The sequence below is a fragment of the Notamacropus eugenii genome, chromosome 4, assembly GCF_028372415.1.
Source record: "Notamacropus eugenii isolate mMacEug1 chromosome 4, mMacEug1.pri_v2, whole genome shotgun sequence".
NCBI lineage: Eukaryota > Metazoa > Chordata > Mammalia > Diprotodontia > Macropodidae > Notamacropus > Notamacropus eugenii.
In genome coordinates, this window is record NC_092875.1 from 15,295,599 (window position 1) to 15,321,451 (window position 25,853).

Consider the following 25,853-nt stretch of genomic DNA (forward strand, 5'->3'; position numbering starts at 1 on the left):
ACTGAGATTTTAAACAAAAGATCCCATCCCTAAGGTCCCTGCTAACTCTTACACTTCTTTTTTTGGAGACTTCTCCCAGCTCTGATGTTCTGTGTTCTAAACTCCTTACCTCTGACATCCTCTCTTCTAAGGTCCCTCCCAGCTGACATTCCCTGAGTCTAGCCCAGTATCCCTGGTTCTCTGTCCCTGTCCCAGAAGCGTAGCCTCTGGCGCCAGCAAGAACTTCCACGCTGTCCAGCCTGGGCTCTCCCTGGCACATGAGTCCTTTCCACGTTGCTCCTTGCTTGCAGTATTACAGAATCAGCAAGGATTTCATGTGCCAGCCTCCTCCCCTACCCCCGCCCCAGTAATCGCTTTCCCCTCTGTCCCTGTTGGTGGTTAACCTTTCTGTTCTTCTCTGTCCCCAGTACAAGGCTCAGGGGGATCCATTCCAGACCAACTTAGACAAGCTGTGTAATCCCAACGTGACGGACTTCCCACCCTTCCATGCTAATGGCACGGACAAGGAAAAGCTGGTGGAGCTATACAGGATCATAGCCTACCTCAATGCCTCGCTGGGCAACATCACCCGGGACCAGAAGGCCCTCAACCCTGGCGCCCTGCTCCTCCTCAGAGAGTTAAACATAACCACAAACGTGATGAGAGGCCTGCTCAACAATCTTACCTGTCGTCTGTGCAAGAAGTACCATGTGGCCCATGTCTCCGTTTCCTACGGCCCTGATACCTCCAGCAAGGACATTTTCCAGAAGAAGAAACTGGGCTGCCACTTGTTAGGGAAATACAAGCAGGTCATTTCTCTGGTGGTCCAGGCCTTGTAGGCACCCTGGGAATCTCAAGGTGTCACCTTGACTTGTGGGGGCCTTCAGCATCTCGACTGGAACTATGAGAGATCTCAGAACAGGGGTCTAGGCCTAAGGATCCCCAAGAGTGACTCAGATCCAGGGAGAGCGAGAATCTCAAAGCATAGTTTAGAGCGAAGAGATCCCAAAGCTTGGTCTGGGGCACTCATTGGGGGTCCTCGAGTTCCCTTAGGTGGTCTGCAGGTCGGATCACCATGTCAGGTTGGCCTGTGCTATTCTCAAAGGGTGGGAGTCCATCTCCAGTGGGTAGTGAGAAGAGACACAGAATGTCCATCCTGTGGATCCAGAGTGATGGGTGGTAAAGCTGGTGTCAGGTGGTCTGGGGCTTCTGATTGGTGCAAGTTGAGAAAGTAATCTATGGGAAAGGAGTCAGGCAGCTCAGCGGAAGACCCTGGTACCCGGTGGGATTGTCAGCATCTCTGATGATCGGGGGACATTCTTGGTGCCAGAGGAGGGCTCCACTCCTTGGAGGGAGGTTGTACTCCTTTAGGGAGGGAGAAGTAAGTAGTGGCAGAAGGTACTTTGAGGAATGGAGGTGAAGGAGGTTTTGGATGAAGGAAAGCCCTGTGGATTCATTGCCTCTCCCCTCAGCCCCTCAGTCCTGCCTCTTACCTGCAGCTCCTAGGGAGGAGGGAGTTGGCCCATCCCCCAGCAAGGGCCTTTCCAGCTCCTTCAGTGTGAAGTAATAGGGGTGCGGTGGTTCTCAGTGGTGTTTGAGAGGCTTGGGGGCCGAAGGGAGTGTGGGGTGGTCCAGTGGATAGAGCGCAGAGATCTGGAGAGTTCAGTGACCTGGGCTCACATTTACCTCTGCCCATTAGTAGGCTGTGTCCTCTTCTCCAGGGAGAAGACCCTAACTTGAACACCCTCACCTCTCTGGGCCTCGGCTTCCTTGGCTCTAAGGTGAGCTCACTGCTTAGACTAGCTGACCTCTGAGGTCGCTTCTGGTTCTCGATCTGGGCCCAGGCCTAGGCAGGGAGCTCGGCACTGGGGCCAGAGAGAGGAGAGGCAGTGCAGTTTCACATCAGCCTGCCTGAGCCCACACAAGGTCACACAAGGATTTCAAAGAGGGCAGGAGTGGGCTGGGGGATGGGCTGGGGCGGGGAGCAGGGATGGGGGCTGGAAAGAACTGTGCTTCTGAATTGACAGGGTAAGGGAGAGGACATGAGGTCACTGGAGGACACTTGGCCTGGCTGGATCTGAGACCTAGTCAGGCCAAACGCCCACAGTGTCTAACTTGAGGCGACTGTCTATTTATTTGTGTTTTTTTTCCTATTTATATTAATTTATTGGTGCTTTTTCCTGTCAAAGTTAGTGCCCCTCCCCCAGCAGCAACGATAACAATAATATATGTATATTATTCTGGGCTGAGCGGGGAGACAAGACTTGGACCTGAGAACTGCTTGTGAATTGAGCTTGGTATCTGAGAGGGCACTGCGTGGCTAGGACTGAAGGCCTTGGTGAATGGCTCTCAGCTTCCGCTCTGCACCCCCACCACTCCATGTGTTTTTGGCCTAGCTTCTAGGCTATCAGAAAGATAGTGAGGATGAAGAGCCTGGGCGGGGAGGCCTTAGTTTCCTTAAAGCCTTATCTGAAATTCGGTTGTCGTGACTCTGGTTGGGGGGTCTGAGCTCCACAGAGGGACTTGGGAGGTCCCTAGAACGAATGTGGTACACGAAGGCATCTCTGGAATTTCCCAGGCCTCCCTGTAGATTGAAACTGAACTCCACTCGCCCTTTTTGGTTGAGAATCCCTCTCTGAGACCTTTCATTATCTGGTCCCTGAGGGAGCCTGAGAGCCCCAAAGAGGTCAGAGCAGCAGGGCTCTCCATACATCATCCAGGTTAGCCCCTCTTTTTTCTGGCCTCCCAGACTGAGAGATGTTCGTCTCTGCTGTGGCAGCAAAGGGAGAGCTGAGCTTTCTCCCCATTTGGGGGTGAAGGAAAGGGGTGTTGGGGAAGGAAGGGCCTTCCGTCCTACCCCAGGGCCTCAGCACTGATAAGGCACCTTCCCTGCCTACATCATGCCTGGATTCAGATTCAGCTCAATTCAGCAAGCATATATTAGGCACCTACTATGTGCAGAGTCCTGTGCTGGGCACTGGGAGAGGGAGAGTTGAGACACATGGGATGAGCAGGAAGCAGAGTGGGAGCAGCTGCTATGAGGATGTTCTTTACTTTCTTCTGAACTGGGGGCGGGGGGGTGGAGACAGTGGGGAATGAGTTGCCTGTATGAAAAACGGTTGTGATAATTTTGCACTTACTTGTACCTTCCTCTGAGTATCTCTAAGCACTTTACCAGCTCCCACCCATGTGGCAGGTTCCATGGCTGGTGGTGGGAAGTAGGGGGTGGGGCATAGAATATTGGGGAGCTGGAGATTTCTAGCTCCAATGGTAAAACCAAGGCTTAGGGAAACCTCAGGACCTCGTCCCACCTCTATCTTCTGAGCCTTCCTGGGCCTGCTCATTCTTTGTATGATGGCATTTTCTGTATTCTGATATCCAGTGAAAGTGCCTTTTCCCAGCCCCTCTTCCTCCATCTATCCCCTACCCCAACTCCAGGCTCCCAGCTAGGCAATCATAAGAGACATGGACTCTTTGAGGCCAGCAGTTCTCATGATGTATCTGTTAGCCCTAGTGCTTGCAGCTTCTAGAACTTCCCATGTTTTCCTGCTCCCCATCCTGACCCATCTACTACCATTTTCATCAACCTTTACCCCTACCCAGATGGACTCTTGACTGTTCCCCATTGTAGCCCAGGGTCTTAGACAGAGTGGCAGGTGTATTTCTGGAAGTGGGAGTCAGCCTACCATTTCCCCCACTGGTACCAATGCCTGTCCTTTATAGCTGCACACCCATTCTCCTACCCTGACAGGGTCTGAGTCTTCTGTCTTGTGCCTGGAAGAGGCTCGCCCATAGCACTTACCACAAAGTCATCCTTTTAAAGTCTTTTCCATCCACCTATTCCTACCAGAATGATCGTGACCTTGGAGAAACTCCTGTTTGATGAATGTACCCTGTGGAAATGTTTCATATTGACAAATTATTTTTATTTATTTAGTCTTATATTTAAAATATTTATTTTTTTATACCAAAATGAATACTTCTTTTTTTTAAAAAAGAAAAGAAAAAAGAATAAATTAATAAAAGGAGATTGCTCACAAAAACCTCTCCTCTGTCTCTTGTGCGTTGGTGTGATTGGGAAGGGTTGGGGTTGGCTTTGGATTCAAGGGGAGATGATTTGCCTGGAGGAGAGAGAGACAACTTGGGAAGAACGTGTCTGAGAGGCAGACCATGTGGAAAGCTGATGCATTTGGAGAACCTGGCCTGGAGTCTGTTTGGCTGTTTACTATCTAGGTGACCTTGAACAAGTAACTACCCTTTTCTGAGCCTCAGTGTCATCTTCTGTAAAATGAGGGAATTGGACTCAATGGCCTTGGAGGTCTCTGCCAACTGTAAGTCAAAGATCCTCTAATCACTGTCCCAGCGCATCTATAGTGCCTTCCCAGGGAGAGGAGATTGGGCTTAAACCTTCTGGCCAAAGGGTCACTGAGGGAGCAGGAGTCACAAAGAGGCAAATTTAAGCTTGGCACGAGGAAAACCATCCCAATGTTTAGGGTGATTTCAAAGAGGAACGGGCTATCTTGGGAAGGAATTGAGTGCACTGGCAAATGTACAAGACATGCATTTTATCAAATGCACAAAACATTTCTCTGTCTCTCAAAAAAAATACCCATGAGCCACTTTTAAATTTCAATTGCATTATTAACATTTTCTCCATCACTTTTTAAGTCTAGACAATCAATACTCCAATAACTCAAGGCTTGATCTGTGATATTTGTCCATTTTGGAGGTATTGGTACTCACACAAAAACTGAACCAGCTCTGCTGCTTCACGCCAACTCCAATGTCTGCCTCGTTCCCCTTCACTGAGGGCCTTTAAGCCAAGGCTGGAGGGCCATGAGTGCTAGGTCTATTGTAGAGAGGCCAGAGAATTCTTGCTCAGATGTGGGCTGGACTAACGACCTCGAAGGTCCCTTTCAGCCCTTACATGCTATGAGAGGATTTCTGAGAGAAATGGGTATGGGTTTTTAAAGCCTTGGTGTCTTTGCCAACTTCAGGGTGGGAATCATGTTCTGGCTCCTTGGGAGGCAGAGGAGAGGAGAGGAGAAGAGAAGAGAGGGGAGCAGACAGAGGAAGAGAAGAGAGAAGAAGCTAGGAGAAGAGAAAAGGGGAGAGAAGGGAGAGGAGGAGAGATGCGGGGAGAGAAGGGAAAAAATGAGAGGATAAGAGAAGAGGGGAAGGGAAGGGAATTGGAGACAAAAGCCATAAGATCCATATGGCTCAGAAGTTGGTCTTGGTCTTGCCTTGGTGTTTAGTTGATCTCAATATTTGTCAACAGTATGATATGGCAGTCAAAAACTAACAGGAACTTGGTTCTCTGCCCTGGTCCCACTACACCTCATGTATTGTGCTTAGTTCCATGAATCGTCTGGAAGAAGGGCAGACCTCTTCCCCTAGAGAATAAAGGGAGACAGAGTGACCGATGAAAGTTGGAATGTATAGGTCCTGATTCCAAAGGAATCTTGCCAACTCTTGTGTTTAGGAGGAGCTAATCTGCTCATGACTGGTATTTTCAAAGGTACCTGGAATTTACTTACCTTGAGCCAGGACATCTAGCTCCCTTCACCCACCTCAGTTAAAAGCTCATGGTTCAAACATCTGTGAACTAGCCAGCAGTTTGGCTCTCTGAATTGTCCAGCTTCTGAGAATAGTCACTTTAGTAGGACGTTATTCTCTGGGCTAGACAAAGAAAGAGGAACCAGGGGCTGATAGGGAAACAGATGGGTATATGTCTTCTTTTATCTTTCCTCTATGAATATGTCCACGTGGTTTATTTATGCAACAATATCTTGGATACTCTCCCTCACTCTTAAGAACTGGGTCTCTATAGCGTGGCTGCTACTTCAGGTTCTATATTGGGATACATTTTCAATATTGTAGCTCATGAGCCCCCATCAGTGTGATTCCTATTAGTAATCAGTCTGTAAATACAATTTTCCCTTTAAGTAGACACGATTAGCTCTTTAATAGGTATTTACTAAAGTGTCACAATTGAAAAACAGTTTCTACAAAACATTCCCTCCACAAACCCCCACTGGGGTTTACTCTCCCACAAATACACTCAGCGTCCATCAGAGAAATGAGTACAAATTTAGAGTTCAATGGTGATGAGGTACACACAACTCTATGTGGCTAGGGCAACTAACTGATTGACACTAATGGTACTGAAGGGTCAGTAGTTCCTTTTTTCTTTAAGTCCCTCCAAAGTTTACCCTTGGGTGAAGCATGTCTGCTAATCAGGTTGCTCATCTGAGCTCCCAAAGTCTGCTTTTCTCTACAGTGATTCTTGATTGCCAGGTCTGGCTCTTTTGAGCCAGCTCTCAGATCTGCTGCCCAGGGTCCCATTCTTGGAGACTGCTCCCTTCCTCAAGTGCCTGCCTTTATGTGTCCATGTCTGTTTGGAGTGTGTGACTCCATGCCCTCCTAACTCATGTAGCTTAAACCCTCCTAAATTGATGAACTTTGAATGCTGTATGGTGTGTCTCCCTCTTGTCAGTCAAACTCATCTTATGGTTACATTCTAGGCTTCCTTGTCTGGAGGACTGGTCAAAGACTACATTTCCTATATATACTATTTAGTAAACACCATAGTTTTCTCCAGGCAAATGTAGTCATTGCATCTCTCTTACTTGATATCCTGAACTTGGTAACTGCAGAAGGGAAATCAACAACTTTGAAAGGAGAAAAGACTAAGATAGTGAGAAGGCTGAAAACCCTTTCCTAGAAGAAATCAGAAGATGTTCAGCTTGGAGAAATAGAGGGAAGAGGACAAGAAGAGTGAAGAGAAGAAGAAAATTGCTTTTCTGAAAATCTTCATTTTTGGAATTCCTTGAATATCAAATAATAGAATGCCCATTCCTTTGAAAAAATGGCTTCGTCTAGATATAATCACTACCTTCAAATATTTGAAGGATTTGCTGGTGGAAAGAAGGAGCAGATATTCAGTATTGTTCCAAAGCAACGCACTATAGGCAGAAAGTAAAGGGAGGTCAGTTACAGCTGAATATAAGGAAGGCCTTCAAAAAGCAGAGTGGTTGGAAAAATGGAATGGGTGACCTCTAGAGGGTGTGAGCTCCAGCTCCATAGTCATGTTCAAGTAGGTGAATGGCCCCTGATTGGGGTATGCCACAGGGTTGTTGTGAGGTTCCATTGATGTAATATTCATAAAGCACTTAGCACAATGCTGGCATATTTTAGATGCTTAATAAAGACTTGTTCCCTTCCCCTACAAAGGGCCCCTAGTTGAGGTGGTGGGTTGAAAGCTCCCCTTAATTGCTAAGATCCTATGTTAGAGTTTCTCGAGTGCAGTGAATATAATTTGTCATCTCCAAATTTTCAGTGCTGATCACAAGGCCTTGTATGTAGTAGGTGCTTAATAAATGTATATTGAAATTGAACTAAGTTCTATGCTCCTAGTTTCAAAAGTTGCCTAAGGGTCTCTCCAGTGACAAAGAAGTGGTAAGATGAGGCGGGGCGGGGGGAGAAATTAGCTGAATGTGGGACACAAGATGGATGTGTTTGGTTGGGAATGAGGGATGTCAAAGAGATGAAAAGATCTGAGTCATGCCAAATGGGAGATGAGTAAGACTCTGAAAATGGCTGTAGTGGGAGCAATATGAGTTCCTAGTACCATGCTTTGTACCTAGTAAGTGCTTGATAAGTGTTTGTTGAATGAATGAATGAGTAAATAAGGGTATTGAGGACCTCAAAAAAGAGATGGAGAGACCCTCAGACATCTACTTCACCCTTTCACCAGAAAAATGCCTTTATGGTCAATATTATTGAATAATGCTGTAGAGTAGAAACAATTCTAAATTTGGACCTGGAGAACTTGAGTTCAAGGCCAAATGCTGATGCTTTCTGTTTGTGTGACCTTGAGTAACTCATTTCTGGGCCTCTAAGAATTTCATACCTGGGAGCCTAGAAGGATTGTTGTGTCTCAACAGGCATGTGGAAATTTGGAGGAAAGCTCCTACAATGATTGCTGTTTGGAAGCATTGAGTGTGAGATGCCAAGATGTCCAAATGGAGCTGTCCAATGGAGAGTGGGTGCTGAAGGACTAAAGGGATAGATCCAAGGATTTGACAGTCATCTGCCTACAGATGATAATAGAGCTGATGGGAGATGATGGGCCATACCTATTTCTTCCCTTACACCTTTCAAAGTATCTTCTCCTAGATTATTTCACTTGATCCACATAACCACACTGTGTGGACAGCTATTTTTCCCATTTGACAGATAAGGCAACTGAGGCAGGCCTGAGAACCATATCCAGACCCTAAGATGGCAAGGGCAAAGGAGTGCAATCTTGAGTTGGCCTTGATTGTAGAAATTCAGGAGGGATTCACTAACATGGAATCAACAATGGTGATGGAGAGGGTCAGGTGACCCAGAGCTTAGAGCACCTCCTCACACATCAGGAAAATGGGCACCCTAAGGTCCAAGTAGGTATATGTGTGCTATGGAATTCCTTTCCCTATCCATCCTCTTGAGTCTAAGCATGCATGCACACATATTTATGGGACAACCAAAACACAGGGCATATGTAGGAGACAAGTGTATGGGACTTCAATTTGTAGATATAGTAACATATGTTGCTTAATAGTCTTACTGAAAATGCCAGAGTGGGTTGATGCCAAGTTTCTTGTATGAAATCATACCATTTTCCCCTACCCCCAAATCTGAGCCATATCCCCTTAGCCTTGGGCATGGAGCCTGGCTTCTGGCTACAGCTCTGACCTTATCTGTGTGGTTTTGACCATGTCATCTAACTTCTCTGGGCTCCAAGTTCATCTAAAAATGAGGTAACTGGAGTGGATGATGTCAAAGGTTCTTTCCAGTTCAAGAATGTTCCCCCAGCTCTGACATTCCCTGTTGGAAGGTCCTCCCTATTCTAACAGTTGGTGATTCAGCTCTTGCAGTATGTGATTCTAGGATGTGACTTTCAGCATTCCTTCCTTACCATATACTTCACTTAGCTTTGGGGCACCATAATTAGAGGATCGGTTCAATAATATTTATCCAGCACAAAGCCAGAGAAGTATCAGGCTGTAGCCAGCCAAGAGGAAGTTCTGGGCACACAAGGCATACAAGCCTTGACAGCCTTACTCTAAGGAAAATGGTTTGTAAGTCACAAATGCTATAGAAATATGAACTAACCTTATGATTATTATTAGGTAGAGATCTGTGAGATCATTGGATAGAGTACTTCCAGCACAGAAATTCCTGCACTGATGCAGATTGGCAACTCCAATTAAACTCATAGGCTTAGAGAGTTGTCTAGGATTCTCAGAGGGTCAGAGAGTCATTCAGAGTCATATTTATAATTCAATTCAGTTCAATAAACATTTATAAAGCACCATGTGCTAAGTGCTGGGGATACAAATAATAAGAAGAAAGACAGTCCCCACCCTCCAAGAGCTTACAGATGAATTAGGGAGATAACACACAACAGGAAGCAGAAAAGAGGGAGATGGGGGCGGAATGCAGAGGTGGTGTGAGGGGGGCATCTTGTTCCAGGCAGAGCTGCAGATGCAAAGTGGGGTGATCTGGAAGTCTGGTTCCTGCCCTCTGTAAAGGAAGGCATTGGGAGGAGTTTGGTCCTTTACCCTCCAGTCTTCTGATAAGAGGAGAGAGGTAAGACTTGAACCCTGGTCTCCCTTACCAGCTTGCAGATGATGGCTATAAAAAGAATATATTTATCTATGTTCATATCACTTCCCTCATTAGATTGTGAGCTCCTTGATGTCAGGGACTGTTTTGTTTTTGTCTTTGTATCCTCCATACCTAAAACAGTATCTAACACGCAGTAGATGCTTAATAATTACTTGTTGATAGATTCCTGTATATACAGGGAGAGAGTGCACCCTCAGGGTTTTTTGATGGAAGATTTTGTTTGTCTGTTTTTTTCCTACCTGTTCTTGCTTTGCCTGTTTAGTAAATACCCTTCCTAAAAGCAAATTTAGCCTACCTGAAAATCAATGGGAAGTATACTGGTAGGGGTTCATGAGTGACAAAATCAGGGAACACACTCCCTCAGGCTTAACTCTAAACTGGGAAGGCACCCTACCCTGACAATGGGGAAGAATTTATGGATGGGGTGCCACGGAGGAGTGATGGGGTGATAGACTGAGAGCTGGAAGTAATCTTTTAAGCCATCAAGTCAGCTTACAGATAAAGAAACTGAGCCATGAGGAAATTAGGTGATTTGACCAGGTTGATCCTGGTAAGTGTCTAAGATGGGATTCAAGTCCAGATCTCCCTGACTCCAGCACCCTATTCACTATACCCTGTCACCTCTCAGCTTCCTCCTCTGAAAAATGTAGGGGTTGGAAATGACAGCCTGTCTCTGCGGTCCCACCCAGCTCTTAAAGCCTCAAACTTTCTCCACACAGCTTGCTTCCAGATTGCACATTTTCCCTAATAGTATCACTTTGAGTGGATACCTCTTAAAAATATTCCCTAGGAGTAGAAGGAGAATGCTGAAAATAGGAGGCTGAAGAAGAATTGGGGGGGAAAGAGGAGAGGATGGGGAGGGGAGGAGGAGAAGGAAGAGGAGGAGGGGGAGAAGAACAGGAGGAGGGAGGAAAAGAGGAGAGAAGAGGAAGAGGAGGAGAGGGAGGAGGAGGGTAGGGGGGAAGAAGGGGAGGAGAGGTTCTTGGGTCCTCCTCCAGCTCTTTCCCATGGGCTCACCAGCCTGAGTTTGAATGTTTTCATCCTGAGAGGCAGAGAGGGGTGGGGAGGCAGGGCTGGTCCACTCTGAGCAGACTCGGGAGGCAGGTTGGAATTAAGCATCCTGGCTCCTTCACCTTCCATCCCCCTTTCCAGGGGCTGCTTACAACCCCACACTTGGCTGCTCTCCCCTTTTCCCTCTCCTAGATTACGTCCTCTGTGTCAGTCATCATTTCCTGCCTGTGTTAAGTTTCACGTATATATATGGCCTGGATCCTCAAACAAACCTGAGAGCTTCAGTCTAGTCTGGGTCAGGGGAAAAGAGCCTTAGGTCGGGGCCCAGGAGGCCTGGGTTCCTATTGCAGCTCTGCTGCTGCCTTTGTGGCCTTGGGCAATCCACTACTCCCTCACAGTGCCTCAGTTTCCTCATTTGTCAAATGAGAGAATGGCCCCTAAGGTTGCTTCTGACTTTGACATTATCGGATTTTAGGCATTAAGCATCTGGGAAGGGGAAGGGGTCACCATGCTGGGATGTCTTTGGATCTTCCCTCTGGACTAGAGGCACATAGAGCTACTCTGGTCAGTGATGCCCTCCCCCACCCCATGATGCGGCTCCGTCTTCCTAAGGGCTGAGGCTATGTCCACACCTGGAATCAGGGAAATGGAAACGCTATCCCTGCTCCCTCCAACCTCACACCTCATGGCCACAGATTTTGATCACAAGAGATCAAGTCAGCTGATTCTAGTTAAATCATCCCTGGGCCAGGATTAGGGAGTAGGATGATAACCAGGAAAGTGGAAAAACCAGGAAGTCCACATGCGGCTCTCCTCTTTGAGGTGAGGGGTAGGATCTCAAAGGTCCTTTCAGCATAAATGTTTTAGGATCTCCCTTCCAAGCCCCCTCCCAGCCCTGACAATCCTTGTTCTTATCTCCTCAGCTCTGATGTTCTCTGTTCTAAGGTTCTCTCTGCCAGCTGTGACATTCTCTGTTCTAAGCCCCTTCTCTGTTCTAAGCTCCCCCCTCCCCCAGCTCTGATATTCCTTATTCCAAGCTCCCTCCCAGCTGTGGCATTCTCTATTCTAAGACCCTTCTCTATTCTAATCTCTCCCTTCCCCCTACTCTGACATTCCCAGGCCTTTTTTGGTAAGCTGACATCCTGTGGACTCAATAATCCCTATAGTTCTTGGTTCTTTCCAGCTCTAATAGACTCCGTAAAGAAGACAAAATCCAGAATGAGGAGGTTCCTTCCGGGTTGAGCCATGAACACCCTGAAGAGGAAGAGGAAGAGGGAGGCCAGTTGAACAGGCAGCTGAGCAGGACAGCAGGGAATGGGAGAAGTGGCCTTCTCCCCTGGTCTTTGATCTCCTGCCTGTCTGAGGAGGAGTTGGGAAGGAGCCCATTGGAATTAGAAAAATGCCTCACATTTTTTTCTCTTGACTGATGGTTTTGTACTTAGCTCACACATTGTCCTTAGCTCACAAACTATTCAATTAACCCCTGGCCAGCCTTCTGGTACATGCAAGATTGGTGATCCAGCTCAGCACAGAGCATACAGTTCTAGAGACCTGTGACTATGGGAAGGTTCTTAGAGCAGAGAATGTCAGAACTTCGAGGGGCCTTAGAATAGGGGATGTCAAAGCTGGGGGAAGGGTGACTTAGAACAGGTTCTCAGAAAGATTTTCTCCTGAAACACCATTTTTCCTTCATATTTTTTGTTCAGAGTCAATGACACCAGTAAGGGCTGCATGCCACAGAATTCTCAGAGGGCCGAGATATCACTCCAGCCAGCGTCACCACTGGCTAACTCTAAATTCATTCATTTTCTCTTTGGGTAGAATCTTGGATTCCATAGAATTGCAGGTGGTCAGAACTGGTTGGGACCTTTGAAATCAATGAGATCAACTCTACAGAAGGGGAAACTGAGGCACAAGGGCTAGCCCAAGGTCACTCAGGGAATCATTAAAAAAGCTGTTGGCCAGTCCTATGCTCCAGACTTGTGAGATCCAGCACAGAGTAGAATTATTCTCCTTGAGATGCCTAGCTAAACTTCAAGCTTCATTCACCTACCTTCCAGTGAGTATTTCCTCAATGACTGGTAGGTTTATTATCAGCTCAGCTGATAAATGCCAATATGTGTCTGCCCCCTCCCACCAGCATTCTATTCTCACCATAGCCCTGGCCTAAATATCTCATAACTCAATGCAGCACAACACTGGAGATCATAGACATGAAGTTGGAAAGGATATTAGGGGTCATGAAGCCCATTTTACAGATGGAGAAACTGAGATACAAGAAGTTAAGTGACTTGCCCAAGGACACATGGATAATAGAACCAGAATTTGAATCCATGACCTCTGACTCCAAACCTAGCACTCCTTATACTACACCATACTGGTGATTAATAACAGGCCAGTCACTCCTTGTATCTTTGTAACATCTGCATCTAACATGGTGTCATTTAATAAATGTTTGTTGATTCATTGGTTTGATATGTGCACACACACACGTGCACACACACACATACACACATATACAGGGTGTCCCAAAAATCTTAGTGTTTTTAAAGCTTCCAATAGCTTTAGATAGCTTGAAGCACACTAAGACTTTTGGAACAATATGTGTATGTGTATACATATATGTGTGTGTGTGTATATACGTATATATATATGTATATATACACACCCATTCTCACACCCATAATATCTAAAAGAAAAATTCTCTGATCCTTTGGACTGTCTGGAGCTCCCACAGAACCAGAGCACGCATTCCTGGCTCCATTAAGGTGATCCTCTTATAGCTTTAATGTTTGTTGGACCCAGCCTATGATCTCATGAACATTGGGAGTTTCTCAGAGAGAAAATGTCCTTTCCCAGTAAAGAATTATATTTTCTCTGCAATGTTGAGTCTTAGAGAGTCAGAGCCTGGGGTCCTGAAAGATTTGGTAACGATAATAATCACTGATATTTTTACATAGCACCCACTGTGTGCCAGGATTATATAGCACCTACTCTGTGCTAAGGGCTTTACAAATTCATCTCACTTGATTGTCACAACAGTCTTGGGAGGGTAGAGCTGTTATTATCCCCATTTTACTGATGAGGAAACTGAGGCTTGCCCAGGGTCATGAAGACAGCATGTCAGAGAAGGGACTTAAATCCAGGGCTCCTTGTCTATGCGGGCAGGCCCCCTCCTCACTGTGCCACAAGGTTTTATTCACAGTGTCTTGTGGAGGAGTGTTGGCTCTTGTATTAGATGAAGTGAGTTCAAATCTTGGGTCTGCTACTTATTGGATGTGTGACTTTGAACAAGTCACTTCCTTTCCTTGGGTTTCCTCCCCTGTGAAATAAAGGGGCTAGGCTAGATGGCATCTGAGGGCACTTTAGCTCTGCATCTATGATCTGGTCTCTGTATGTATTTCCATATCATCAATATCAATGTCTACACCTCTATCGAGGTGTATTTTAGGGCAGGTGGGTGGTAGATGGAGGGAGTACAGAACTTGGAATCAGGAAGAGTTGAGTTCAAATGCTGCTTTACCAGCTGAGTGACCCTGGACTTAACTGCTGTCAGTTTCATCTGTAAAAATGGGTATGATAATAACACCTGCCTCCTGAAGTTGTTGTAAGGTTCAAACGAGGTGATACCTGTGAAATGGTCTGCAAGCCTTATAGTGATATATAAATGCCAGCTACTATGTCCACCTCTCTCTTTCTCTCTCTCTCTCTCTCTCATCTATTCACCCATCCATCTAGCTAGCTATCATCTGTCTATCCATCTATCTAGATAGCCACCCACCTATCCATCTTTCTATCTAATTTATCTATCCAACCATAATCTACTGCATTCGCTCATTTGAGTCAGAACGCTTGCAAACATCAAGACTGGTTTCATTAAAATGATGGAGAAATTCAGAAGCTGCTAAACAAAAAATGAGAACTCCACAGGATTTACCATCAGGATAGTTCATCCACCTCTAAGAAGGAAGTATTTAATTCCACCAAAAGCAAAGTACAAGCAAAGCTTAGAGAGATGTAGGATTCCTGGCTCAGTAAGAAGGCAGATGAAACTCAGTTTTATGCTGATAGTAACAAACCAAAGTGCTTTTATGATTCCCTGAAAGCTATTTATGGACCAAAAACCTATGGTGCATCACAACTACTCAGTGCTGATGGACCCACATTGATTAGTGATAAGGACCTGATCCTAGAGGGATGGGCTCAACACTTCAATAGTGTTCTCAACAGACCATCATCAATCAGTGCTGAGGCCATTGACCTTTTACTTCAGGTTGAAGTCAATCCCTCCTTAGCTGAACTTCCAACTGAAGAAGAGGTTTTGAGGGCTATTAGGCTCCTTTCATGTGGCAAAGCACCTAGTGATGATTGTATTTCAGCTGAGATTTACAAGGTAGGGGGCCCATTGCTCATACAAAAGCTGACTGAAATTTTTCAGGTTATATGACAAGAGAAAGTTATCCCCCAGGAGTTCAAGGATGCCTCATTGTCCATCTCTATAAAGGTAAAGGCAATAGATTGTCCTGCGACAATCACAGGCAGATCTCTCTCTTAGTCACTGCTGGCAAGATTCTTGTTAGGGTCCTCCTTAATAGGCCAATCCTTCACCTGGAAGATGGGCATATACCTGACAGCCAGTGTGGCTTCAGAAAGGGCCAAGGAACAGTCGATAGGGTGTTTGCTGCCTGACAACTCCAGGAGAAATGCCAGGAGCAGAACAGAGGTCTGTACACAACGTTTGTAGATCTGACCAAGGCCTTTGACACTGTTAGTCATGAGGGCTTATGGAAAATTATGTCAAAATTTGGTTGCCCAGAGACATTCATCAGCATTGTATGTCAATTTCATGATGGCATGTTTGCCCAGGTTCTGGATAATGGACAAAGCTCTCATGCCTTCCCAGTCACCAATGGAGTGAAACGGGGCTGTGTGCTTGCTCCCATGCTTTTTAACTTGATGTTTTCAGCCATGTTGTCAAAAGCTTTCAATGAGGATGAACATGGCATCAAGGTCAGCTACTGCACTGATGGTAAGTTCTTCAGTTTGAAAAGGCTACAAGCCAAGACCAAAGTGGAGGGAGTGTTGGTGCATGATTTTCTGTTTGCAGATGATTGTGTCCTCAACGCAGCCTCTGAAGCTGAGATGCAACAAAGCATGGATCAATTGTCTACTGCCTGTGCTCATTTTGGCCTAATAATCAACACAGGTGCTCCATCAGCCACCACCACACCATCCATATGTGGAACTTTTGGTTACAACAAATGGAGAAGTTTTGAGTGCTGTGGGTAAGTTCACTTACCTCGGTAGTGTACTTTCCAGGGATGTACACATTGACAATGAGGTTGATGCACACATTGCCAGAGCTAGCTCAGTGTTTGGGAGACTCCAAAGAAAAGTTTGGGAGGGAAGAGGTATTAGACTGACTACAAAACTGAAGGTCTGCAGAACCATTGTGCTGACCTTATTGTTGTATGCTGTGAAACATGGATACTCTACCAGCACCATGCCAGGAAACTGAATCACTTCCATTTAAACTGTCTTAGGAAGATTTTGAGGATCACCTGGCAGGATAAGGTACCAGACACTGAGATCCTTGCTCAACCTGAACTGCAAAGCAAACTATGCTTCAGAGAGCGCAACTCCGATGGGCTGGCCACATTGTTTGAATGCAAAATGTACGCTTGCCAAAAAGACTATTTTATGGAGAACTCGCATGGGGCAGGAAATCATATGGTGGCCAGAAAAAGCGATACAAAGACACTCTCAAGGTCTCTCTCAAGAACTTTGGATTTGACTGTGCAACTTGGGAGATACTGGCATAGGACCGCTCAGCATGGCGTGCTCACATAAGAAAGGGTGCTGTGCTCTATGAGCAAAGCAGAATTGAGACAGCACAAAGTAAACATAGGATGTACAATTTGTGGTATCTGCCCCAAATACTCACACGGATTATCTGTGCCCAACCTGTTGTAGAGCATTCCAAGCTCGTATTGGTCTGATCAGCCACAGTCAGATACACTGAAACTTCACTTTATCATGGTGATGTCACTTTGGTCCTCTTCAAGAAAGAAGGAGAACAATCAACCAGCCAACCATCTCTCTTTCTCCCTCTCTCTCTCTCTCTCTCTCTCTCTCTCTCTTTCTCTATCCATCATCTCTCTCATCTATTCATCCATCCATCCATCTAGTTATCTATTATCTGTCTATCCATCTATATAGATAGCCACCCATGTATCCATCTTTCTAATTTCTCTATCTATCCATCAGCTTTCTCTCACTCTCTTTCTCTCCCTCTCTGTGTCTCTCTCATCTCCATAAGACTTCCTCACTACTCCCTTCCGTGGTCACTATTCTCCTGGCTATGTATTTCCTCCCCCTACTAGAATATAATCACCTCATGGGCAGGGACCATCTCACTTTAGTCTTTGTATTAATAATACTGGTTTACATGGGCCACATCACTTTGTCACTCTAAGGATCCTTCTCACAACTCTCTGAGGTGGGTCAGGGCAAGTATGAGTTGCCCCATTTAAAAGGCGAGGAAGGTGAGGTTCAGGGAGAGTTGCTGACTTGAATGGGGTCAGTCAGCAGGAATTCTTCCATGGAGGGCAGTTATCCCATCAAGCTGAGATGCCTCTGACACGTGTTACAGGCCAGTTGGACACCCTATCCCCAAGGGGTCCCATTTCTTCAAGGCAGAACTTCTCACTTCCTTCCCGGCAGCAGCAGCTGGTGACCCCAGGTTCCCAGGGAGAGGGAGAGCTGCCCGGTGAGGTCAGCCCCTCACGTCAGCCTCCCAATTTCCCTGCTGTGGCTGGAGCAAGACCGGGAAGAGAGGGCTGAGCTCGGGCCAGGCCCGGAGGAGGTCTGATCCCCATCCTTCCCACAGGCCCGGAGATCCCTGGCCAAACCACAGGCAGCTGAGATGGAGCCTGGGCCAGGCCCTGGGGGTTCTCAGCCCCTAAGCTCCCCACTGTCTGGCGCTTGAGACCCCACCCGCCCCCAGCCCAGATTCCAGACAGTCCTGGGGGCTGGTACAGTGGAAACAGCCCCGGATCTGTAGTCAGCAGTCCAGGGTTCAAATGCTTCCTATGAGGCCTCCTCTGGTTTTGAGCTTGGACAGGTCCCTGAGGATCTTTGGGGCTCTGTTTCCTGATATGTAAAGCTTGAACTAATTGTCCTCAGAGGTCCCCCTAGATCCGGGATCCTGATACCTCTCCTGGACTCCTTCTCAGGGATTCCCTTAGGTGGTCAGAAAAACTGCCCAAAAGCGACTTTGCCTCTGCTCAGAGGTTTTTATGTCCCAGGATGCTTTAGGGCTAAATCTTAGCATATCCAAAGAGTCCCAGCCATCATTCAGATAGATAGAGACTTGACAATTGACCTCAGAAACCAAGGAACAAAACCCAGTATGTTATCTCTGCCCCCAACTGAACAAAGGCCATTCTGATGTGCTGATGGCCACCATCAGTTACATAAGCAGGCTATTGGCTGAGAACAGGAACACACACCCAGGCAGAAGCTACAAACCTACTCATCAGCAATGGAGGGGAGGCCCCTTGATCACTCTGGCACTTCAGGCTGAGACCAAACATCCAACATATCCATCTCTGTCACTGGACTGCCATGAGCTGGATTTGGCATCAAAGGGCCTGGGTTCAAACCTTGGCTGTCCCACTTCCTAGCTGGGTCAGCTTTGCCTGGGTCTCTCTGGACCTCCCTTTCCTCATCTATAAAATGGGAAGGATCATGTCATACACACACACACACACACACACACACACAGGGTTGTTGTGAGGATAACATGAAAGCACTTTGCAAACATTCAAGCATTTTATAAATTCTAGTGATCACCACAATCGTTGTCTGTGCCTCAGTTCTATATTCTTCACTTTCACAGGTTTGCACCCCCAGGGTTACCCTGGACCCCTCCTCCTTACGTTCTGTATCCAGTCAGTGTCCAGTCTTTAATATTTGGACCTCCCATCTCTTTTCCACTCCCCCCTTACCTGGACTGTGACAGCAGCCTCCTGTTTGGGTCTTGGGTCTCAACTCTTCCACCATATTCATCTGTCTTCTCCACAGGGATTTTCCTAAAGCAACATAACTCCATCAGCTCTCTACTGAGAGATCCCTGAGATTTCCTACCTACACTTCCCGTCTTCTTGCTGGACCTTAGTTCTTTTCCACAAACGCCATGGTCCAACACCATGGACACTGGCCAGGACACTCCATTTCCCACCTCCACACCTTTTCACTGGCTGTGCCAGGAATGCCCTCCCTTCTCACTGCTGCCTCTTTCTGAAACCCCTGATTCCTTTTAAGTTTCAGTTTGAGCAGCACCTCCTACATGAAGCCTTCCCTGATCTCCTACCACCAACCCGGTCCTGGCTGGCATCCTCCCTCCCAAAATTTCTTGGTGTTCATTTTGCATCCGTTGTCTATGTTCTTCTATATCTACATGTTCCCCACTTAGGATGTAAGTTTTTTGAGGGCAGGGACTGTTTTGTCTTTGTCTGCATAGCCCCAGCTTAGCACAGTATCCCCAGCGCATAGTATGTGCTTACTTGCTCAATTGATATGGAGCTTGAGGGGGCTAGACTAAATGACCTGTGGAGTTTCTTCCCCCTCTAAAAATCTGTGCTCCCATGATCCTTCAGTGCTTTGCAGCTTATAAAACACTGTTCCCACCATTCACTGGTGAGGGGATTCTCTGATGGAATGAAAGGGTGATACCCACCTCCCTTGCCCACCATGGTCCCTGTGGTGAAATGGGAGTGAGTCAGTCTCAAAGCCAAGAAGTGAGTTCAAGTCTCATCAGTGAAACATCCTAGCTGTGTGACTCTGGATAAGTGATCTACGCTCTCAGTAAAGTTGTCTAAGGTTATGTTGAGAGGGAGAAGACAGCCTGAACTGGTAGAGGGAGCTGAGGGTTACACTGGAACCTCCTTTCACCCATGACAGGTCCAGAACAAAAAAGAAATGAATCTAATGCCAAGTGCTGTGTTAAGCCCAGGGGGCACAAAGACAGGGATTTTACCAGGAGGGAAAAAAGGTACTCAGAAAAACATGCACTTAGTAAACATAAAGTGATTTCAGTGGGTAGTGAGAAGCCCAAAGGATTAGTGGAACCGAGAAAGACCTCATGTAAGAAGTGGCCCTTGGGGTGAGCCTTAGGAAAGAACCAGAAGTTCTAAGAGGTAAAAATGAGGAGGGAAAGTGCATTTCAGGCAGGGGGCACAGCCTGTGCAAAGACATGGAAGTGAGAGATGTGTACAGACATATTCCATGGCTGCAACATAGAATGTGGTAGTGATGTGAGATTAGTTTGGAAAGACATGCAAGAACCATACTGGGAAGGGCTCTAAATGCCCAACAGAGGACTTATTTGATCCTAGGGGAGCTGTGGAAGCTTCTTGAGCAGTTGAGTTGAGGTATATGATGAGATCTATGCTTTGGGAAGGTCACCTTGACAGCCGTGTGGAGACTGGACTGGAGAGAGGAGGTAGTAGAGGTGTTCTAGCTAGGCTGAGGTGTTCTGTTCCCTGGGAGGGCTGAGGCATCAGCCACTAACACACTTACAAAGATGAAGACTGATTTCTTCTGTGACCCAGGGCCACCATTGGCCTATCTGTACAGGTGGTCCCCTTCTTGTCTGTCCTGGCTGAAGCGAGGAGGAGCAAGCTGACTAGAGGGTGGCTCCAGGCCAGAGCTGGAGAGGAATGTGTGAGGGATAGCCAACAGGCAGACTGGCTTTGCACGAGGCCCCAGGGCCCTGACTCTCCATTTCTCCAACCATCTGGTTCTCAAAGACAAAGGAGGCGCCAGCTGGTTTGGCTCAGTCCTGCATGAACGAAAATGGCCGAAACCTGGGATCCTGCCCCGTGGAGGCTGTCAGGGCTCCAGGCAGTCATTCAACTCATCAGCCTCTAAACTGCTCTGCCTCCATACTTCCAGGAAAAAACTTCCCCAACTCTTGTGAGCCCATGTCTTCCACCTAACTTATCTGACTGGAGGGGAGAGCAGGATGTTAGTGACACACTCACATCCCCTTCTCATGGGGACGCTTGCAGGGGCTTCCTGAAAGATACCCCTGCCTCCAGTCTCCTCATGCAGGTCCATCATCTACACAGAGGCCATGGTATTATTTTCCTAAAGTACTGCTCTGCCCCTGTCACTCCCCTGCTCAAGAAGTTTGAGGGGTTCCCTATTACCTTTAAGATTGACCAAGAGCTTTCCCTGTGAGGAGAACAGGGCTCTAGACACGGAGCTGGCCCTTCCCTCATTTGATAGAGGAGTGAGTTGCCAATAGTATTGTCTACATGGGGCAGATGGGGAACCAAGGAGGACATGAATTTGGCTGCTTGCTTGGGTCACACAGCTCATGAGTATCAGAACCAGGATTTGAACCCAGGCCAAAGATCCTTCTTCCACAGCATATTAAGGTCCCTAAAGGGCTTTCCTCACAGCAACCCTAGGGAAAAGAAGCATTTTGCACGTTAGCCTCATTCTACGAAGGGGAAATCACTTTGACAGGGTCCCATGGCTTTCTGGGCCCTAGGTCTGGAGCATCTTCTCTGCTATAGGACCAAAGCCCATGCATATGCTTTCCCACTTATTTCCAAAATGCTCTGCATCCATTATCTCATTGGACTCCGACCACAGACAGCCCTGGGAGGGAGACAGGGCAGGGATCCCAGAATCCCAGAGCTGGGAGGGACCTCTAAGGCCCTCTCCTCCAACCCATCCTTGACCCTATCACCATGCATACATGTGTGCACCCTCCCCACACACACACAGCTCTCCAGACTCTATTCAAAGTCTTTCTCAGTCACAGAAGAATCTTAGAGAAGTCAGGGAAATTCCCCCAAATCACACCACAAATGGCTGAGCTGCATTGAATGGCTCTTTCCTGACTTTATTACCCCCCAGACATCTGAGGCCTATGGCCCTGAGATTCAGCTCATGGCAGGAAGGACCTCAGGGGCCATCCCACCTGCCTCATTTTATGGGTGAGAAACTGAGTCCCAGAGGAGACATGACCTGTCCAAAGCCATACAGAGCTGAGATTTCAGCCCAAGTCCCATGACTCCAAATCCATCCCTCTTCCCATCATTTTACCCAGCATTCCTTCCCTTTTCCTTGTACTCTACTGAGAAACAGAGGAAGGAAGTAGCATCCTGAAGGGTGGAGCCCTGGAGATGGCAGACTTTCCTCTACAGTTCCTTTCTAGGGATAACTTGGCCAGTAGCGTAGGGCATATGGACCACCATGGCCAAAGCCTGAGCTACGGTCACTGCCATCTGGCCTGTGAAAAACACCAAGAGGTTGGGAGATGCTTCTAATCAAAAGAATTCAATAGAGCCTTCTCAGTTGAGGTGAGAAGCTGTGGGTATGGAGCACCGTATACCATCAGACTTGGCCAATGTGTTGGCTAATTTTGCAAATGTGTTCTTTCCCTCTCTTTTTTTGTATTCTTTGTTGCTGAGGAGGAGGGGTACCGATGTATATGCACACATATGTGTATAATACACAATACATACATGTATATGCTAAAACACATGTGCATATCAATACACATATGTACATAGCACACACGTGGATATATATCAATGGTAGACTATATTACATATTAAAATTTTATTATTTATTAAATATAACAGTATATTACATATGAATATGTATATATATGTACATGTATGTATATGTGCATGCACACATGGACACACATGGACATACATGCATGCACATACAATACACATTCACATATGAATAGTAACTGACCCTGGGCTTTTCACTGATATGGGGAATTCTCAGGAAAGAACATCCTCTGGATCAATGCAGGTCAACTCCTTCTCTGCAATCAATAGCCTTAGAGAGGAGCCTAGAGAACAGAGAGGTGGCGACTTGCCCAGAGCCACTCAGCCAGGATGCGTCAGAGGTAAGACTAGAACCCAGTTCTTCTGGGCTCCAAGGCCAGCTTTGTAGTCACAAGTCTATACTTCTCTTGGAAATGAAGGTGATGGAAAAATGAAAGAGATCAATAATGACTTTTAAAAGAATAATGATTTTCAAAAAAAGAAATAAAATTAACCACCACTCCTGGAAAGAAATGAGTCAAGTATTTGCCCTGTGGCTCCACTCACCATCCATCATCCTGATTTCCCAGACTTCCCAGTGGAAACCGCTCCCTCTGAGTTGTCTTAAAATGTCAGCTACTTGGGGCAGGGATTGCCTTGCTGGCTTGTAGTTCTAGCTCTTAGCACAGTACCTGCCTCGTAATGAGTGTTTAATAAATGTTTTTTCATTCACTCATTCATTCACTCATTTACTCATTCATTCATTCATTCACTCATTCATTCATTCACTCATTCACTCATTCATTCATTCATTCATTCACTCATTCAAAGCCAATACTTCTCTGGCTGTATTAAGAAACACCAGTCACGCTTACTGAAGTCAACTCTCTGTAGAGAAACCAAGACATTTAGGAATCTCAACTAAAGATTTAGATTGGAAAGGACTTCATTTTGCTGAAGAGGAAATAGAAGGCCAGAGAGATCATCTGATTAGCCTGAGTTCACACATAGCCAGGTAAATAGCTGAGCTGGAATGATAACTAACAGACATTACCCTAGAGGTAGCTAGGTGGTACAGCAGATAGAACACTGTGCCTGTAATCAGGAAGACCTGAGCTCAAATTCAGCCTCACTTACTAGTTGTGTGACTTTGGGCAAGTCACTCCACCCTGTTTGACTCAGTTTCCTCATCTGTAAAATGAGCTGGAGAAAGAAATGGCAAACCACTCCAGTATCTCTACCAAGAAAACCCCAAATGGGGTTATAGTCAGACACAACTGAAAAATGACTGAACATAAAAAGTGGACTTTAACATTTGCAAAGTACTTTGCACGCACTGTCTCATTTATCCTCAAAGCAGTCGTATGAGGTAGGGGTACTGGGTGGGATTATCCACTCTTTACAGATGTGGAAGTTGAGGTCTAGAGAGGTCAAGTGACTTTCCTGGGTCACAAAGCTAGTGTCAGCGGAAGGATTTGAACCCACATCTTCCTAGCTCTTAAGTGCAGTCCTCTAGCCACTGATTGAAAACCCCATGCTCTTGGCACTGCACTGTTCAGTTTCTGTCTCTGAGAGGAGCAACAGGAATTTTATTTTCAGGAAGGATATAATTGACATCAGAGGTTAGGGATCATCCCAACCTCTTGGTCTCCCTCCCTTAATGACCTGTTAGACATCTGCCATCCATGCATTTATCTAAACCCTTCTCAACTCTGTCCCTGCTTTTGGCCTGGGCCCCTTCTTTGGCTAATGACTTCCATACGTTTCCTCTCTCCATATACCGTCATTTCCAGTTTATCCAGAAGCCACACAAATAAACAAGGAGCTCAAATGACCAATGATTCCTTTCTCAAAACAACATGATGAGGATGGATGGAGAAGCACAGATAGTGGCAGCCAGAGAAGCCCCCATCGGAGAAGCCCCTGAACACTAGTCCTGTTCTGCTTAAGGATCGGCAGGTACTGGGCATCATTTCCTCCCAACACAGCCCAGATCACTTTTTAGCAGTTCTCATCATGAGAAAGTTTGCAAGGGCTCACCAAAGTCCGCCTCCCTGTGATTTCTGCCCATGTGTCCTAGTTCTGCCCATTGGGGCTAGGTAGAGCCAGGCTAATCCTTCTGCTGGACAGCACTGCAGGTACCGGTCCTCTCTAATTCTTCTCTTCATCATCTTATCAATGTCCTTCCTGAAATGAGGTTCTTTGAACTGAACACAGCATTCTGCACATGGAATGACCAAACACTCAGTCAATAAACATTAATTAATCACCTACTATATGCCAGGTACTATGCTAAGGGCTGGGGATTCCGAGAGAAGCAAAAGACAGCTTCTGCTCTTGAAGCTATCACAGTCTCCTAGAGGAGGCAACAAGCAAAGAGACGTGCAAATAAGTAGGATGAGAAAGAAATAAGTAGCAGAGAGAAGGCATTGGAATTAAGTGGGGCTGGGGAAGGCTTCCTCTAGGAGGTGGGATTTTAGATGGGACTTGAAAGCCAGGGAGGTCAGTGGTCAGAGCAGAGGAGGGAGAGTGTTTCAGGCTTGAAGCCAAGGGATGGAGGTTCTTGCATGTGAACCAACCAAGAGACCGTCCAGGGAGGGAGGTGTAAAAAGACTGGAGAAGTATGTTAGGAAGGGCTTCCATTGCCAAACAGAGCATTTTGTATTTGACCCTGGAGGAGACAGGTAGCTGCTGGAGTTTACTAAGTAGGGAGTGACACGATAGGACTCAAGTCTTAGGAAAGTCACTTGAGTGACTGATGGAAGATGAATGGGATGGGAGAAGATGAAGCAGGCAGATTGTGATAGTCCCAGTGTGAGGTGATGAGGGCCTGAGCCAGGGGGGTACCAATATCAGAAGAGAGAAGAGGGGTGTATTCCAGAGATGCTGCAAAAAGCTGAAGGGTCAGAAGATCAGAGGTCAAAGTGTAGATGAAAAATAGGGTTTGGTGAGGGGAGGAAGAGGGATGATTGTTGGATGGGTCAGGGGATTTCAGAAGTCTTGAACATGGAGGTGATGCGTTTGCAGGTGAGGGCAAATGGAGGGTCTGATGGTCTTTGTGTATGGATGAGGGAGGTGGAGAAGGAACTCCTGGGAAGTGAGTAGAAGGAGGAATCTAGAGGTTAGGGTGTTTGAGGGAGGGTCAATGTGTATATCACAATTACCTAGTGTGAGGGGAGGAATCAAGAGGAGAGGAAATTGTGAGCCAGGTAGATAGCTCATTGAGGAAAGAAGGGGAGTGACCTGGGTGGTGGGTGGACAACAGGTGCCAAGATTTAGATTGGGTGGGAGATGTGGATTGGGTGGACCTCAAAGGAAGAGAGATTACAGAGTGATGGAGGGAGGGGGCAAACCCAGAAGGGACCAACAGGAGTAAGGAGGATTTCCCCTTCCCCATTTTGACCAGTCAGATGAGTCCCTCCTCACTCCTGGAAACTACCATTTTCTTAATTTAGACAACCATTACATGTATTTATTTGATAATGATAGGTCACATTTATGTAACCTTTAAGGTTTGCCTAACAGATTTGCACTGATGAGCTCATAAAAATTGTGCTACATGGACTTTAAAGAGATCATTGCCTGCCTCATTTTACAAAGGAGCTAATT

At 46.5% G+C, this 25,853-nt stretch overlaps 1 protein-coding gene and 1 long non-coding RNA gene across 2 annotated transcripts in view; one reads left to right on the top strand and one right to left on the bottom strand.

The window, feature by feature from the left end:
- LOC140499050 (uncharacterized) overlaps positions 1-25,853 on the bottom strand; it is a 33,125-nt gene that overhangs the window by 3,409 nt on the left and 3,863 nt on the right. Inside the window, exon 2 of the long non-coding RNA XR_011965251.1 lies at positions 18,675-18,758. This is a non-coding gene — a long non-coding RNA (uncharacterized lncRNA). The remainder of the gene's footprint in view (positions 1-18,674; positions 18,759-25,853) is intronic.
- LIF (LIF interleukin 6 family cytokine) lies at positions 354-4,022 on the top strand (the record flags this gene model as incomplete). Its single annotated transcript, XM_072599982.1, has 1 exon — positions 354-4,022. A coding segment is annotated over one exon (465 nt), but the record flags the coding sequence as incomplete, so codon positions are not given.